This window comes from Pezoporus occidentalis, unplaced genomic scaffold (assembly GCF_034315485.1).
Source record: "Pezoporus occidentalis ecotype Australia unplaced genomic scaffold, CSIRO_AGI_Poc_V1 ctg45, whole genome shotgun sequence".
NCBI lineage: Eukaryota > Metazoa > Chordata > Aves > Psittaciformes > Psittacidae > Pezoporus > Pezoporus occidentalis.
In genome coordinates this window covers 3,865,737-3,881,531 of record NW_026915780.1, presented here as the reverse complement: position 1 = coordinate 3,881,531, position 15,795 = coordinate 3,865,737, and the positions used below count along the sequence as shown (strand labels likewise).

General features: G+C 44.4%; 1 protein-coding gene across 2 annotated transcripts in view; it reads left to right on the top strand.

Moving 5' to 3' along the window:
- Window positions 1–496: 496 nt before the first annotated feature.
- ZRANB1 (zinc finger RANBP2-type containing 1) overlaps window positions 497–15,795 on the top strand; it is a 47,756-nt gene continuing 32,457 nt past the window's right edge. Inside the window, exons 1-3 of one of the 2 annotated variants that reach the window (XM_062635223.1) lie at window positions 497–766; window positions 13,296–13,393; window positions 14,129–14,979. In XM_062635223.1, the coding sequence (XP_062491207.1) occupies window positions 14,166–14,979 (814 nt within the window). In that variant the 5' untranslated portion in view covers window positions 497–766; window positions 13,296–13,393; window positions 14,129–14,165. The remainder of the gene's footprint in view (window positions 767–13,295; window positions 13,394–14,128; window positions 14,980–15,795) is intronic. The other variant, XM_062635222.1, reaches the window with a different exon arrangement.

Below are 15,795 nucleotides of genomic sequence, written 5' to 3'. Positions count from 1 at the left end.
CAGGTCTCCCCTTCAGGAGCCTTCTCTTCTCCAGGCTGCCCCAGCCCAGCTCTCTCAGCCTGGCTCCAGAGCAGAGCTGCTCCAGCCCTCTGAATCACGGCTGTGAGCCCCTCCATCACGGTTTATCCTCCATACGCAGGTACTCCCTGCCAGGGCACTGCAAGGGTCAGTTATCACTGGTACACCCGACGGCTACTGCCTGTCCGTGTCATCGCAAGGGCCCTTCATGCACGCTGAGCTCCACAAGCGCTTCCCCTCGCCGTGTTTTCCCGTCCCACCGCGCTGCGAGCCGCCCGCTCGCCCCCGGCCCCCTCCGGGCTCCGCTCACCTCAGCGGGACACCCAAGGCGGGAGGGCAACCGCCGGCACCGATGACATCACCGTTCTTCCCAAAGAGGTACGCACCCATTGGCCGAGGGCTCCGCCAATGGGCGCGAGGCATGGCGGCAGGCCGGGCTGACGTGCGGGCCGCTGGCCGTATGGGGGTTTATTTTGCTTTGGGCCGCTCCGGCCGCCGCCATTAGAGGAGCCCGGGGAGCGGGGCGAGAGGTTCACCCCCTCTCCCCCCCGGCCCCCTCCCCCGGCCGCGCCGGAGTGGGAGCGCCCGCCGCCGCGGCAGCCCGCCGCGCTGGGAGAGACCATGTCCTGAGCGGGGAGAGCAGCGCCGCAGCCAGCGGGCCGGGGGGTGGGGGGGGGCGGCGGCGGCGCGGGGCGCAGGCGGCTTCCAGCACCGAGCGGGTGCCTGAGGGACGGCTCCCGGCGGCCAGGTAAACCTCTGTCCCCTCCTCGGGCTAGGGCGGGCTGCGGGGAGCCGGGAGCGAGCCGAACCGAGCCAGCCCCGGCTGTTCCCCGGCCGGTGACCCGCCGGTGGAGCGGGGCTGGGGTCGCCCGGCTGGGCCGAGGGGCGGTACGGGGTCGGAGTCGCCTCCTGCGCGGTTCCCTGGCCCCAGTCCTGCCCGGAGGGGGGGGTTGCTCCGGTGGTAGCCGCTGGCAGAAGGGCAGCCGCGGGATGCGGGGTTGCTGGGTCCCAGCCGCGCTGTGTGCGGCACAGGCATCGGGGATCCGCGATGCAGCACCGAGCGGCTCGGTACAAAGGCAGGGAAGTCGGGTTTCTTTCTCCTGTGGCCGCTTCTCCAAGCGCGGGGCTGCGGTAGCTCGGTGTGCTGGGGTGAGATCATGCCTCTGCTGCCTCCCCCTCCTTGTTTTTCCTCTTGGAGATGCCTGTGCTGGGCTGTGTGCTGGGGTGGGTGCTAGGAGCTGCTTCTACTGTGAATTTGGATAGCAGAACTTCCGTAGTATTGCCTGTAGTACAGTGTCACGTATTGCCGATGCTTTATCAGACGTGAAGTGCGGTGTATTGCCAAACCGAGCTTGTTTTTGTGAGCCGAAGTTTAAACAAGATGGGAAAAGTTGGATTAATGATGCAAACATTGCTTGGCTCTCCCTTTACAGCCCCACACTGCGGCAGCCTGCTGCCAGGGTAAGGTAAACTTCTCTGCGGAGGTCATGGATATGTCTGGGAGTGCTTGGAGTGACAAAAGGCTTCTGGCTCTCCAGTGCTGTATCCCTGAGTGGGATAACTGATGGGAGAGCATGAATCTGGGTCTCCTGCATGGCAGGCACTGCTCGGCTGTGGTGAGCTGCTGCCGCTGTGACTTTTAGTGCTAACAGGAATGACAGCTTTGTCTAGAATTCTTTGGAGCTGGTGTAGTAAATAAGTGTTGTTTGATGGGCTTTGTGCTGTGCTTGAACAGGCTCTACTCACTATACCAGCTGCGTGGTGGGGGTGGGACTGGTGCGTGAGTGCAACGCATTGGCGAGTTTAGAGATGCAGAAAGTCAGAAGGTGAATCATAGAGTGGTTTGGGTTAAGGGACCTTCAACGATTGTCTGGTCCAGCCCCTCTGGAATGAGCAGTGAGGTGTCTTCTGTGTAATAACCTCAGCTTCTCTAATGTATACTGTGTCAAAGCTCATCCTGGTGGGAGCAGAACCTTGTAACAGCAGTTCAGGAGAGGTTTGTTGCACTCTGTTTTTTTCCTTTTGCTCATGTAGCATTTTGCCTGTGGTGACCGCAGAAGAGAGCTCTGCAGCCATTTCTCTTTTATGTGTGTGTTTTTGTTTGTTTTTTTTCAGCGCTTACTCAGAGAAGGGGGAGCAGGTAAGCAGCAGGAGGTGTTCTGGAGCTCTGTTTGCCTCCTGAAGGCCAAATTGGTGTCTCAGCATGAGGATTCTGTTTAAAAGATCAATTCTGATTTAAGCAAGTGATGCTTTTGGATGAATTGCATTTTGTAGCATTAGTGAAACTCTAATTATGTGGTGTAGTTCTCTTGATTTAAAAGGAATTACGGACTTTTCTTATGCTGAAGTAAAGACCAGCAGGTGGGGGGTGACCGATGAGGCCATAGCCTGTTATTGCAGACTTGTAGCCATTAGCATTGTCTCAGAAGTATAATTAAACACATTAATTTAATTGGAATGTGGAGTGGCATAAAAGCATCAACGGGATTCATCACAGAAGCATGTCTTAAATGGGAGACTGGGTAAAACACAAGATTGGTCAAGACAACATTTTAAATTTTCGTAGTGTATGTCCATTCTAATGGTACGTCATTCAGTGTGTAAATTCCTCAGGGATGGCAAATCCCACCTGTCTTTGGTGTTCTTTGCATAATGGCTCTGTAACTTAGTTGGAACTGTAAGTAGGAAACGCTTTCCTGACTGTATGGGAGGTTATTTTTAATACAGTCCATCAAATAATCAAATGTACTCCCAGGCACTTTAATGTGAGGTTTACTGGCTCCTGCCTACTGGTATTAACTTAGGTGTTAACGTTTCTCTTTCCAACTTCTCTTTGCCATATTGGGTTAAGATAGTGCAGAACTTCAGGTCAGTGCATTCTTTATCATGGTGTGCCATCTATGAGTTGCAAAACATTTAAACTGCTACTGCAGTTCTGTTAGTACACTCATGCCCATTCCTCCCCCTAAAATGTGAAGACTGGGTTATCTTGAGCTGTTCAGAATTTATGTCAATAAGTAATCCTCATTTTAACTGCATGAATTATGATCAACAGTCTCCTGGTACTAAAATGGAACTAAGCTTGAGTTTGGCATCTGAAAATGGCTGGCTTAGCTGTAACAGAGTTCTTCGTCTTTTAGGTTTTACATAGTACTACATATGAAGTGAGGCAAAGCTGAAAAGTTTTCAGCATAGCTGATGCAGAGCTTCCCACTTGTCAAAGGGAGTAGCTTGGTAAAATCGGTTAAATAACAGATAATTCTATCTTTGTAGTGTCAGTTGAATGGAATGGGTTATGCCTTAAAAGGAAAACGCTGTCTTCTAATTCAGATCTCAAACATGAGGAGTTCGGCCACTTTCTTGGTACTTACTCTTTTGTAGCACTTACTGTATAGCTGACGTTGCTTTGACTTGCACAGAATCACGTTGATTGTGTGACTGTGTTCGGTTTTGCATCATCAGCTGCTGAAGCACAGCTTGTCATATGTATGTAGTTAATTCTTTTGGAACTTTCTTGGCACACGAGATTAATAATAGGACTTTTATCTGTGGTGTTTAACAGTTAACATGCTTGAAAAGAGCTTTAACATCAGTTCTGAAAATGTGCTAGGCTATAATAATACAGGTGATTTTCTTTCCTCCTTTTGTGGCATGCAGAGGTTCTCAGAAGCTCTGGAGTCAAACTGGAGTTGTATCTCTCTGGCACTTTTCATAGCACCTTTTTTTTTTTCTGTGCTGCTGGCCCATTTATCCAAAGCTCATTTTGGTGAAGACAAAGGATGTTGGAGATGAGCTCTTGGTTAGGGACTGTAGCAATAGGACAAGGGATGATGGGTTCAAATTGAAACGGGGGAAGTTCAAGTTAGATGTAAGGAAGAAGCTCTTCCCTGTGAGGATGCTGAGGCGCTGGCACAGGGTGCCCAGAGAAGCTGTGGCTGCCCCATCCCTGGCAGTGTTCAAGGCCAGGTTGGACACAGGGGCTTGGAGCAAGCTGCTCTAGTGGAAGGGGTCCCTGCCCGTGGCAGGGGGTTGGAACTGAGTGATTTTAAGGTCTTTTCTAACCCAAGCCATTTTATGATTCTAAGATGAGAGGTGGTGTGGAAGGGGGAGAAGGGAATGAGTGCACTGATGTTTGAAGAAGGAACTGTCTTCAGGAGGGGCTAATGCAGAGAGCTTGAGTCTAGAAAGCAGAAGAAACGGTGTATTTTTTTTTTACTGGGGAGCATGGGAGGGCACTACATTGGGAAGAGTGGTAGTTGCCTATGAAGCAGCCAACTTTGCAGGTCTTTTGCATCTTCTGTACAGCAGGTATAATTAAGTTGGCATTTTTCCCTTCTGTTGTTTGGATATAATCTATTCTGCTTGTTCTTAAAACAAGGATACTGTTGCATCTTTCTAGTAAAATGGAGTTGGTGGTTTTTTGTTTTTTGTTTTTTTACTGAGAGTGGCTGCTAATTTTGCTTGCGTTCCCATGTGCAGTTTAAATTAATGAAAGTTATTACAAATGCTGGAGAAGGCACAACATTTGCAGCTGTCATGAATGTTCAGTTCAGAATTGAGCTGAAAGTACTTGAAGTGATGAGAACTAGATACAAACCAAATACCAGGAGTGCAACCTGCCATCCAGGGGAGGAAAGTCTGTGTCCCGTCCCATGGCAGGGGGTTGGAACTAGATGATCTTAAGGTCCTTTCCAACCGTAACTCTTCTGTGATCCTGTGTTAAGGTTTAAAAACCCTCCATGTGATTCAATGGCTTTGGTTGGATTTAACATCTAGTCTTGAGTAGCTGTTTTGACTAAAACAGAAGTCCGAGTTACTGAGTAGTTTACAGACATCAAGAAACTTTTCTGCCTTCTAGATATAGAATAGAATCATCTAGGTTGGGAAAGACCTTCAAAATCGTCAAGTCCAACCATTACCCCAGGACTGCCAAGTCCACCACTAAACCATGTTGCTAAGGGCCGTGTTGAAAGGGTTTTTGAGCACCTCTGGGTGAAGACACCCATATTGCAGCTCCAGGAGCTAGCTTTCCTGAGCTAAAGAAAACTGTCAGAACTGTGGTTTATGTGACTCTGGGAAGAAAAATGAACTTGTGTGGTTTATTTGGTTTGCAGTAGATTAAAATTATTACTGTCAGGTAATGTTCTGGTGGCTCTGAAGTTGCACAACTTCTTGTAGGTCCCTTCATTTGAAACCCTTGCAGCTGTTGGTGCACAGTCAGTTGATTACCTGGGAAGAAAAATGACACTGAAATTGAATAAATGGGGATAATTCTAGCAAAAAAGAAAAAAAGAAGGAAATTTGCTTTGTGAAGGTGGTTGTTAGTTTGAGAAGTCCTCTTTCTTACGGTTGTAAGGACTGTAAGTGGCTTGTGGAAGTGTTGACTTGTACTTCTTTCCTTCAGGGTAATGGACTTGAAAGTATTTCTTCTGTCTCCATTCATCTTCCTCGTATCTAAGCAGGGATTCAGTAGACAGCTGAATTATTAGTTGCTGCTGCTCCCTGAAGGAGTTTAAGACTACAGGTCTGAGACTTAAGTCCTCTGCAGTTCCCGGAAGTGTTGAGTACATACTCCTTGTGCATGCCAGGCCTCTTCTTTTTTAAAGTTCACACTATCATGATAAGTCAGGAGAACTTTGTACTCGGTGTCTTAATGTCTGCCTGTCATATGACAGATTTAGATTAGACACGAGGAAGAAGTTCTTCCCTGTGAAGGTGCTGGCTCAGGGTGCCCAGAGAAGCTGCACTGTTCAAGGCCAGGTTGGATGGGGCTTGGAACAAGCTGCTCTAGTGGAAGGTGGCTCTGCCTGTGGCAGGGATTGGAACTGGATGAGCTTTAAGGGCCCTTGCAGCCCAAACCAGTCTGGGATTCTATGATTTGTGCCCTCTGTAGGCTGAGCTTGTGGGGTTGGGCTTTGGATGCAAAGGCTTTCCCTTACTGTGTGCTTGTTGATAGCTAATTTTTATCTTGCTGAAGGATTGAGGTGGTTTGTTGGACTATTTGCATTTTTTTTTTTTTGACCTCCACATTACTGTTTAGCTTGGGAGGGATAAAAATAATCATCACCTCAGGGTTGTCTCTAGCAAGTTATTCCCACCTCCAAAAGCAGAAAGTTTACTTAGAGCTGTTAGTCTGAAACTTTCTAGCAGCTCAGAACACAGCCTTGCAATTGTTAACTTAGACTTGCTGGATGTGTATTGTGAGCAGAGCACAGATTACTAATCAGAAGGCTAAAAAATAAAAGAATTTATATCACTCCTCTAGAAGGAGTGAAATTTGTTTTCCTTATATTTGATCTTTGATACTAGTTCTTTGCAGTATGTTAAGCAGCATCATAGAGAGTAGTGGATTTTGTGTGCTGTGTTAACAGCATTTTACCTGTTTTTTACTTCTTTTTTCCCTTTTTTTTTGATACTTTGCTGTCTAACCAGTATCTTAAGAAGAGCTGGATATAATGTATAGCTTACTTGAACTAGCCTTAAATACAGCCTAATTGCAAATACATATACCAAAGATGTCCTAAACTGTATCTCAAAGCGGCTTGCCATTAGTTAGGAGGGAACTATACAATAGTTGATGTTGAGTGTTTCCTTGTTTCATTTGATGGCAGGTGGTTTTTCTCCACCAAATGGTTGGACTTGATGATCTAAAACGTCTTTTCCAACCTAGCTGATTCTAAATGGTGACTGTGTCTTCAGTTAGCCATGGTCTGATTTATGTTGAGCCAATATTGAGGAGGCTCAGAGGATAATAACTAGAACTGAATGTCAAATGTACAAGTCTTAATAGAAAGTTCCTTGGTTGTTGTACAGTTTTAAGTGTTTTAAAGTTCTGATGTCTGACTCCACAGTGTGTTTTTAGTCAGAGTGTGACATCTGGTTTTCCTCAGCTTGTGTGAGAATGGCTGAGATCTAAACAAAAATGAGTCTTGTGTTTTAGGCATGTAGTCTAAACACAGATAAAATTTGACCTCCCTTTCTGTAAAGAGTCATCTTGTTCAACTTCTGTACTTTGTCCAGTGCAAATAGGTTTAAAATGAAGTTTGAACAATTCTGTTGTTTATTGTGTGGGTTTGTTGCTGTTGTGCATCTCGAGTCTATGTTCATCTGTTGCTGCCTGCTCATAATGAGCAGGTCCATTAAATGGCCCTGGCTGTACTTATGTGAATATTCCATCATTGCTCATTATTTTGAGTCACTTGGTTTTTGATTGCAATTGTGGGGGAGATGCTGTGTATTATGTAACTGCTGATCTGCTTACTCTGCTTTTCCCAAATTGGTTTCTAAGTACTCGGTTGTATTTAGTCCATCCTAATGGGTAGTAGCATCTCATCTAAATAGTGCACTTTTAATTGAGTTTTAAACAAATCAAACCTCCGAAAAATGGAACTCTCTCCTGAAATAAGAGGACTGAACTGCAAGCATCTCCTGTTGTGTCTTTAAAGGTTGTTTTCAGCTGTTAAGGTTTTCGTAGGTTTTAGCCACAAATTTAATAGAGCTATAGATGGAGTTTGACCCCTTTGAGATAAGTAACAAACAAACCTGCAGGTTACACAGCAGCATTAACTGTAGTGGTTAAGAGCACAAAAATGCTTTGAGGGATTAAACGTCAAAATAAAGGCTGCAGAAAGACAATGTTTAATATTCCCAAATATCTGTTAATTCTGGGATGAGTACTCAGCTTCTGCATGAGAGTACCTTTATAGTCAGGTCTGTGTCTTAACCTAAAGTTCATTATGAGTTCTTGTATTCCAGGTATTTCCTAAGATCTGCAACCTCCCGAATGTTTGACTTGTTACTGCACAGAACACTTGCAGAACTAGGCAGCCTCTTGCATTAAAACTGCCTCTAAATTCTCTTATGAGAAGTCAGGCTTGGAGGTTCATTTGAAATAACAGGAGTTGGATTGAAAGTGGGAACTGAAAATTGAAAAGAAAGCTGGAGAAAAACGGCGTAAATACCTGATAAAGTAGACTTCAGATGCTTTGCAATGAGTTCTGAATGCATAAATCGCAATGAAAGCAGTGTTGTGTATATTGTATGTAAAGGAAGCCCATCTGAATTCCTCTGATGGACCAGCTTCTGAATGTCTTCAGAAGTTAGTAAGTTTCTCAAACACTGTTTTGGTGAAGGGAAGTGAGTTTCTGGCAGTGTTTTCCTTTGGAAAATCAAGTTTTCTGCATGTTAACTAATGGCTGGCATAGAGAAGAGGAAAAGTTGTATGTAATGAAGGAGGTCAGACCTAAAAACTTGGAGCACTTTGACAGCCTAGACTAGATTGTCTAGAAAACTGAAGAAAAAAAATAACTTACTAGATTGAAAAGATTTTAGTTATTATTGAGTAACTATTTACAATTTCTTTATTTCTCATGCACCGTTAATGTTACAGTTTGTAGTTTGTGCTGTGATTTACACAGCAACGATCTGGTCCGTAATAGAACTGAGATTTGAACTCGATGCCTCTCAGTACAGCAGCGTTTCTCCTATATCCATGTTACTGTGAGCAAAGAAACAGTTACATAGCTCAGGAGAGCAGAGGTGATCCTTGTGTGCTCCTGTTAAATTCCTTGCTTCAGTCTATCCAGGCTCATACAGAAAATGCTTATGAATTTGTGGCTTGCAGTAATATTTATGTTCTTTATTGTAATACAGAGTTCCTGCCCTTCCTGCAAAGCTTCCAGATTTAGCACTGAGCTGATTTGGTTGTGCCATTGACAAGGTCAATGCTCTTAGTTTTGTCTTTAAAAGAGACGAGAATGGAACTTAACTGTTCATGCCCTTTAAACTACAGAAGCCTGGGTTCAAGATTTATTCTTTTAATATATTCTCTTTTGAGGCTTATGCTGAATTCTTGAGGAAGAATATGCAAGAAATAGTGAGTAGTTGAAGGTGGAGTAAGTAATTTGTTAACTAGAGAGTGAAATGTCAGTATAGAAAATCGGGCAAGGCAAATTTCAGGTGAAAAACCAGTCTTAGTACTTGGCAATACGTTGCAAATAGGTAATTTAAATATGTTTTTGTTGGCGTGTATTGAGATACCTCATAAGGATTCTTGGACCCAGAGAACAGAAGTGGATTTGAACCAATTAAATCTCAGTGCCTTCTCTATAAGGAATTGTTGAAGTTTTCAGGGAGTTTACAACTTTAAAAAGGACAAATAGGCCTTTTTGATTTAAGCTTGTGTACAACTCTTGCTATGTTCTAGACCTTCCTACTGGCTGTAGTTAAAAATGGGCAAAACTGTTCATGGCAAGTCCCGTAGTACAGCTTGTATGAGCTCTAAAAAGATGCTCTGGTTTGAGGCAGCAATTTATAAACCTATTTATTAGATGGCAGTGAAATCAAACCATTGCTTTGTTTCCTGTTGTAAAGAGTTGATTTGGATTCATCTTATGGATGTTAATATTCTGCAGTTTACAGGACAAACCCAGCAACAACTATCTGAATTCAGATTAGTGCCTATGTTATCACAACCATTCAAGCTGATAATCCAGATGTGTGATTTCAACAGGTTTTCCTGTTGCAGCTTTTATTTGTGTATAAATGAACTTCAGTTTTCTAAGTCATATGCTAATTCATTATGGGTAATTGGAAGAGAACGTGAGGCAGTGACGGGCAAGGGGAACGCTTCTGAAAACGTGTCAGAGTACATGGGGTTAATCATGGGCAGTTTTTCCTCAGAAAGCTGTTTGTCCATCATGTGTTTATATGACTTCACAGGGATGTTATCCAGCTGTGAGTGAGTAGTTACAGCTGCCAGACCCAGACCCTATTCTGGTAGATGTACATTTAAATAGACCATGTTTCACGATACAAATGGAATATGGGAGGTGAAAATGCTGCTGTTTGATCTTTCGCTTTAACTCGCAGTCCTCTGCCTCTCGCTACTTCTTGTGGTTTGATGTGTGAAAGGTGTTACTGCACTCAGAAACTGTTAATGGCTTCTGTGTTTGGTAATTTAGATGTTTCTTTCTTTAAGAAGATGCTTTTGCTCGTTTTGATGTTCCAAGAAGTTGCTTCAGTGTTTAAAATGAAAGTAAAAAAATCATACAATGCCAGACTGGTTTATTAGAAAGGCCCTTAAAGCTCCTCCAGTTCCAGCCCCTGCCACGGGCAGGGACACCTTCCACTAGAGCAGCTTGCTCCAAGCCCCTGTGTCCAGCCTGGCCTTGAACACTGCCAGGGATGGGGCAGCCACAGCTTCTCTGGGCACCCTGTGCCAGCGCCTCAGCACCCTCCCAGGGAAGAGCTTCTGCCTAAGAGCTCATCTCAGTCTCCCCTCGGGCAGGTTAAAGCCATTCCCCTTGGCCTGTCCCTACATCCCTTGTCCCAAGCCCCTCTCCAGCTTTCTTGTAGTCCCTTCAGGCACTGGAGCTGCTCTAAGGTCTCCCATTAAGGAGCCTTCTCTTCTCCAGGCTGAACAAAATACGCTATGGATTTTTTGCTGGTGTGGTGCTGGCAGAAACCTTGTACTGACCAAATCAGTGTTCAAACCTTAAGTCATTTTGCTCATGTGTAAGGATGTTTGAACAAAGCAAGCTGCTTCTGTGTTACAGGGAAAAGGGAGCTCAGAAATCTGCTTAAATCTTCAGTGAGACTCACAAGGCAAAAGAGGTCCACCTGCCTTCCCCAGGTGCAGCTGCTTCTCTAAGGTTGCTCCAAGACAAAGGCAGGCTGGATTATTATTAGGTCAAGAGGGGGGATTCTCCCCTCTGCTGTGCTCTGGGGAGACACCCCCCCTCCCCCACAGTCCTTATCCAGCTCTGGGGCAACAGCACAAGAGGGATGTGGAACTGTTGGAGCGAGCCCATGGAGATGCTGTGAGGGCTGGAGCAGCTCTGCTCTGGAGCCAGGCTGAGAGAGCTGGGCTGGGTCAGCCTGGAGAAGAGAAGGCTCCTGAAGGGGAGACCTGAGAGCAGCTCCAGTGCCTGAAGGGGCTGCAGGAAAGCTGGAGAGGGGCTTGGGACAAGGGATGTAGGGACAGGCCAAGGGGAATGGCTTTAACCTGCCAGAGGGGAGACTGAGATAAGATCTTTAGACTGGTCTAAATTAGTGTATGGCTGTTGATGGGGAAGGGCTTGGATCACTTGATGAACTGGAGCTCTGTATTGTTCCTTGTTTGAGCCAAAGGAAAAATAACTTCAGGACACGGTGAATAATTAAATTGAGGGGTGTATAACATATCCTGTCATAAAAATGTTATTTGAGGACTTCACTGTTTCCACCCAACTTCTTTGTGCTGTTTTGTGTTTTCCTATGCACCTAAATAGAGGAGTAGTCTTAAAAATGGAAACAAAGCAGAAGAAAAAAATCAGATTGTTCTGCGTAACCATTTCCAATTGACTTTAGTAAAAAGGGGCTCTGGCAATGTTTTGATTTCTCTTTGTTTTATCAGAATGTAATAGATTCTCCTCTTCAATGTTGTGAGTTACTCCACTACTCTGTTCAGAAGGTATTTAGCACATACACAGATTAACTGGAGCTGCTTTGGAGTTTTGTGGTGTTTCATTTCTTGTCTGCTCATACTTTTTGGACGTTAAGGTGTGAACCTGCACTTCACAGTCACTGTTGTGCTATTCCTCTGCGAGAGGAGGTTCTGTGTGATTCAGGTTTTCCTCTGTGAAGAATCTGAAATAACAAGTGAACTTGAAGCCTGAGTGGCAAGGAAGTAATCATGAAGAAATGTACCTGGCTTGGAGCTGCTCAGTGACTGATGATGATGCTGCATCACAGCACATCACATGGTGCTGGTGTCACTGGGGTGCGCGGCAGCTGCAGGTCACACCAAGACCTGGAAGTAAAGCAACCCGGTATGTGAAAGTGCTGGATTTCCTCATCAGTCTGTGCCATAGTGGGTGTTGGCAGAGCTATCAAAGGAGAGAAGCTGCATTGCTCCATTGAGCCTTTTTGTGTTCTTCACTCATAATAACCTGAGGCCTTGTGTTTGGAGGTAATAGTCCTGCTTGTGAAAAGCCCTTCTTCATGTTTCTTGTAGCTGCTTTAGGTATTGGATGACTGTTACAAGGGCTTCCCTGAGCCTTCTCTTCTCCAGGCTGAACAAGCCCAGCTTAAAATCAAGTTGACTTTGTATTCTCATGCATATGTATGCATTTTTCACTTTATTACAGATCTGGGGACCTCGTGTGATCTATCTCCTTTTTTTTTATCCATTATGCATGGGCATGGACATTTATGAGGAGCAGTGAAGGGGAAGCAGTAGGAAGTCTAATTGCCTTCTCAGCACATTCCTTAGCCTGACACAGTTTTATAACATATAGGTGGGAGTGAAGTGTTCTGCAGGCTGTTCAAACAAGTAATATTAGAACCTGAGCTTTATGAGAAAGCTCTGTGTGTTCCTGATAGCTCCTCTGCTTTCATGCAGCATAAATATGGATCGCTGCTGAAAAGGATAGTCCTGCCCTCTCCTCTGTCCTCGCCATGTGATAGCCCCTCATTCATGCAGCCACCTGATCTGGGGACTAGAGCAGAGTTGAGCTGCTGGAAAAAGCCCCATGCTGTGTGCTGGAGCCCACAGAAGGGAGGTGATAGGTTTAAGGGTGATAAATGTAAGTGGACCTTTAGCTGTGCGTTGGTAGAGCGAGGTGTGTGTGAAGGTATTTCAGTGAAGAATGTGCTAACTCATAAACCACTTACTACTTGGAGAACAGGTATAAACTAACTTTAGTTTAATGTGTCTAGTTACTGGTTGAATACTGTTGTGTAACTTTTGAGTTTCTCTTTAGTAGATTCCAGGTGGTTTTGTTAGCTGATGAGAGTTGCAATAAGGTGAATAAGAATTGTCAGTCAATTGGGATGGCAGATTTGGATTCTAAACAGTTTTGCATGCTTAAAAATAGCACCTCATTGTGTCTTAGATACTGGGTAACTATTTTGTGGCAAGGAGGAAATGGACTATATACTCTTGTCTATTTATCCTTTACCGGCCTCACCCTTTCCCTCTATTATGCTCTTTACACAGAGCTTTATTTCCCTTCCCCATCCTATGTTTCACGTTGTAATAAGAATGTTTCTAGATGTTTTAGTGGGAATTTCAGGGATCTGGTTGTTTTAATTCCACGGACTGATCGCTTGTGTGGCCACTGGTTCTTTGTGACTGTTGGTTTCTTTTCAGCCATCTATGTTAGTGTCAGCAGGTCATGACTGAGGTCAAACACGTAAATTGGGGTCACAAGAGGTGTGCCATTTAATAATTAACTTTCTGGTTCCTCAGGTCCAGTAGGAAACCCATAATGAGCCTCTTTCCATTCTGTTTACAGGGATAGTTCTCTGCTTAGTCTTATCCTTCGCATTTGGCAATCTGAGGAGAAGGCCTGAGCCAGCATGAAGACAGAATCCCCTCTTCATTAGAGAAAAAGTGAGTTGGAATTGCATTGAAATCTGGATGTGTAGAATGAAAAGACTGTCAGGTTGCCAGTGCACACAGCTTGTGCATTGCTTGCAAGTGGTATTTTAGCTTTGTAACACTGCTGTTGTGAGTGAGGCCAACCAAGGCCTAGTCATGCTTAAGCACATGTATGAGCTGTTCAAATCTATGCATTTATGGAAACTCCTACACCCTACTTTTCCAAACGAACTGCTTACTCATTGTGTGACTGCCCACCTGCTATACTCCTGCCTTCCAAATCCTGTGAGGTCTTGCAATAGACCTCACAGGCTCTAGGCTTTGAGTTGCTTTTCTTGTACTGCTGTATTCATATTGGATTTTATTTGAATTATTTGATATTTGTGACTTGTTTCCATAGCTGTGCCGGTCTCTTCTCCAGTATTCGCAGTGCTTAATGTGTATCTCTTTCTGTTTCTTCTTATTCTGAAGCCTCTGTGCCAATCTAAGGAATTCCAGTAATGAAGAACTGAGTTTTCATTTCTGCATTAGGAAATCCTGAATTCTGCATTCTAAATGCTGTCAGCTCAAGTCTTATCCTTCTCATAGTGATTTTTGTCCCCTTAAATGTTCTATTAGAATCAAGAATAGAAGATTGCCCTTTTTCCAGCCTGGTGTTTGTATTAGATCAACTAGATCAATTAGATCATTTACTTCTAAGCAGAGCTCCTGTGCAAGTGTTGTACTGACGATGTATTCTGTTCTCAGCTTTCCGCCTGCCGCAGTTCACTTCAAGCAGTGCACGATGACAGAGCGTGGCATTAAATGGGCTTGTGAGTATTGCACGTATGAAAACTGGCCATCTGCAATCAAATGCACCATGTGTCGTGCTCAGAGACCTAGTGGAACAATTATCACAGAAGACCCATTTAAAAGTGGTTCGAGTGATATTGGGAGAGACTGGGATCCTACAAGCACTGAAGGAGGGAGTAGTCCTTTGATATGTCCAGATTCTAGTGCAAGACCAAGGGTTAAATCATCTTACACTATGGAAAGTGCAAATAAATGGTCGTGCCACATGTGCACGTACTTGAACTGGCCGAGAGCTATAAGATGTACTCAGTGCTTGTCTCAACGCAGGACCAGGAGTCCCACAGAGTCTCCTCAGTCATCAGGTTCTGGTTCAAGACCAGTCCCTTTATCTGTTGATCCATGTGAGGAATATAACGACAGAAATAAACTAAACACAAGGGCTCAGCACTGGACTTGTTCTGTTTGTACATATGAAAACTGGGCAAAGGCCAGGAAATGTGTTGTGTGTGATCACCCCAGACCTAACAACATAGAAGCAATAGAACTGGCAGACACAGAGGAGGCTTCTTCAATCATAAACGAGCAAGACAGAGCTCGGTGGAGAGGAAGCTGTAGTAGTGGGAATAGCCAAAGAAGATCTCCACCTACAACCAAACGGGAATCTGAGGTGAAAATGGACTTCCAAAGAATTGAATTGGCCGGAGCTGTTGGCAGCAAGGAGGAACTTGAAGTTGACTTCAAAAAGCTAAAGCAAATAAAAAATAGAATGAAAAAGACTGACTGGCTCTTTCTAAATGCTTGTGTCGGTAAGTTGTTTGCCGCTCCCTTAAACTGTTTGTCCTGGGTTCCGCACAGTACCTGTGCTTAAGTATCTGGGGAAAGTGAGGAATTAAAACATCAGTGTGACATTTTTAGTTTGAAACAGCTTTTCTTTAATCCATTTTTAGTTTTAAAAAGAAACCAAATGTAGAAGTTCCTGAAATAGTATTTGCTAAGACGGAGTGCATAATCTGAACAGGGTTGGACCTGTTTCCCTGGACTTCTTTGACCTTGTACAGAAATGGATCCCTTTGTAACCAAATCCTCTTGTTGTGTAGCTGTTGAAAGGTGGTAAAAACTACAAACCCAGCCTCCAGAACAATGTAATGCACATAGCACTGTACAGAATGCCAGGGCGGGCTAACTAAAATGACTCTTCCTTTTAGCTATGGCAAGATATCCAAGTAGAATCAGCAGCTGCAGCTTGGGAGTATTTGTAAACAGTGTGGAGCTTGCAACAGTACAAGATGCTCTGTCAGATGTTAAAAATAACACCAAAATATGTAGCTCCAAGAAACTGCATGTGTAATACTGACCTTGAAAGTAATATTGTTGTGTTAATACAGAGCCTGGCTTGTAAATGTTTACAGCTTTTCTGAAAGTAGTTTTGTAGTCAACTGCTTCAAAAAATGCCAATCCCAGTTTGGGTTTGTGTTTTCCTAAGGGATTCTGGAGAGTTTTCCCAGTGCTGTTAAAGAGCAGACGTGTGAGAGCAGGGTTTTCCTCAGTTACTGACCTTGTGAGTCAACTTTTGTGCTACAGCTTCCCAGAAGCAGCTCTCTTGCACCCGAGCATACACGCAG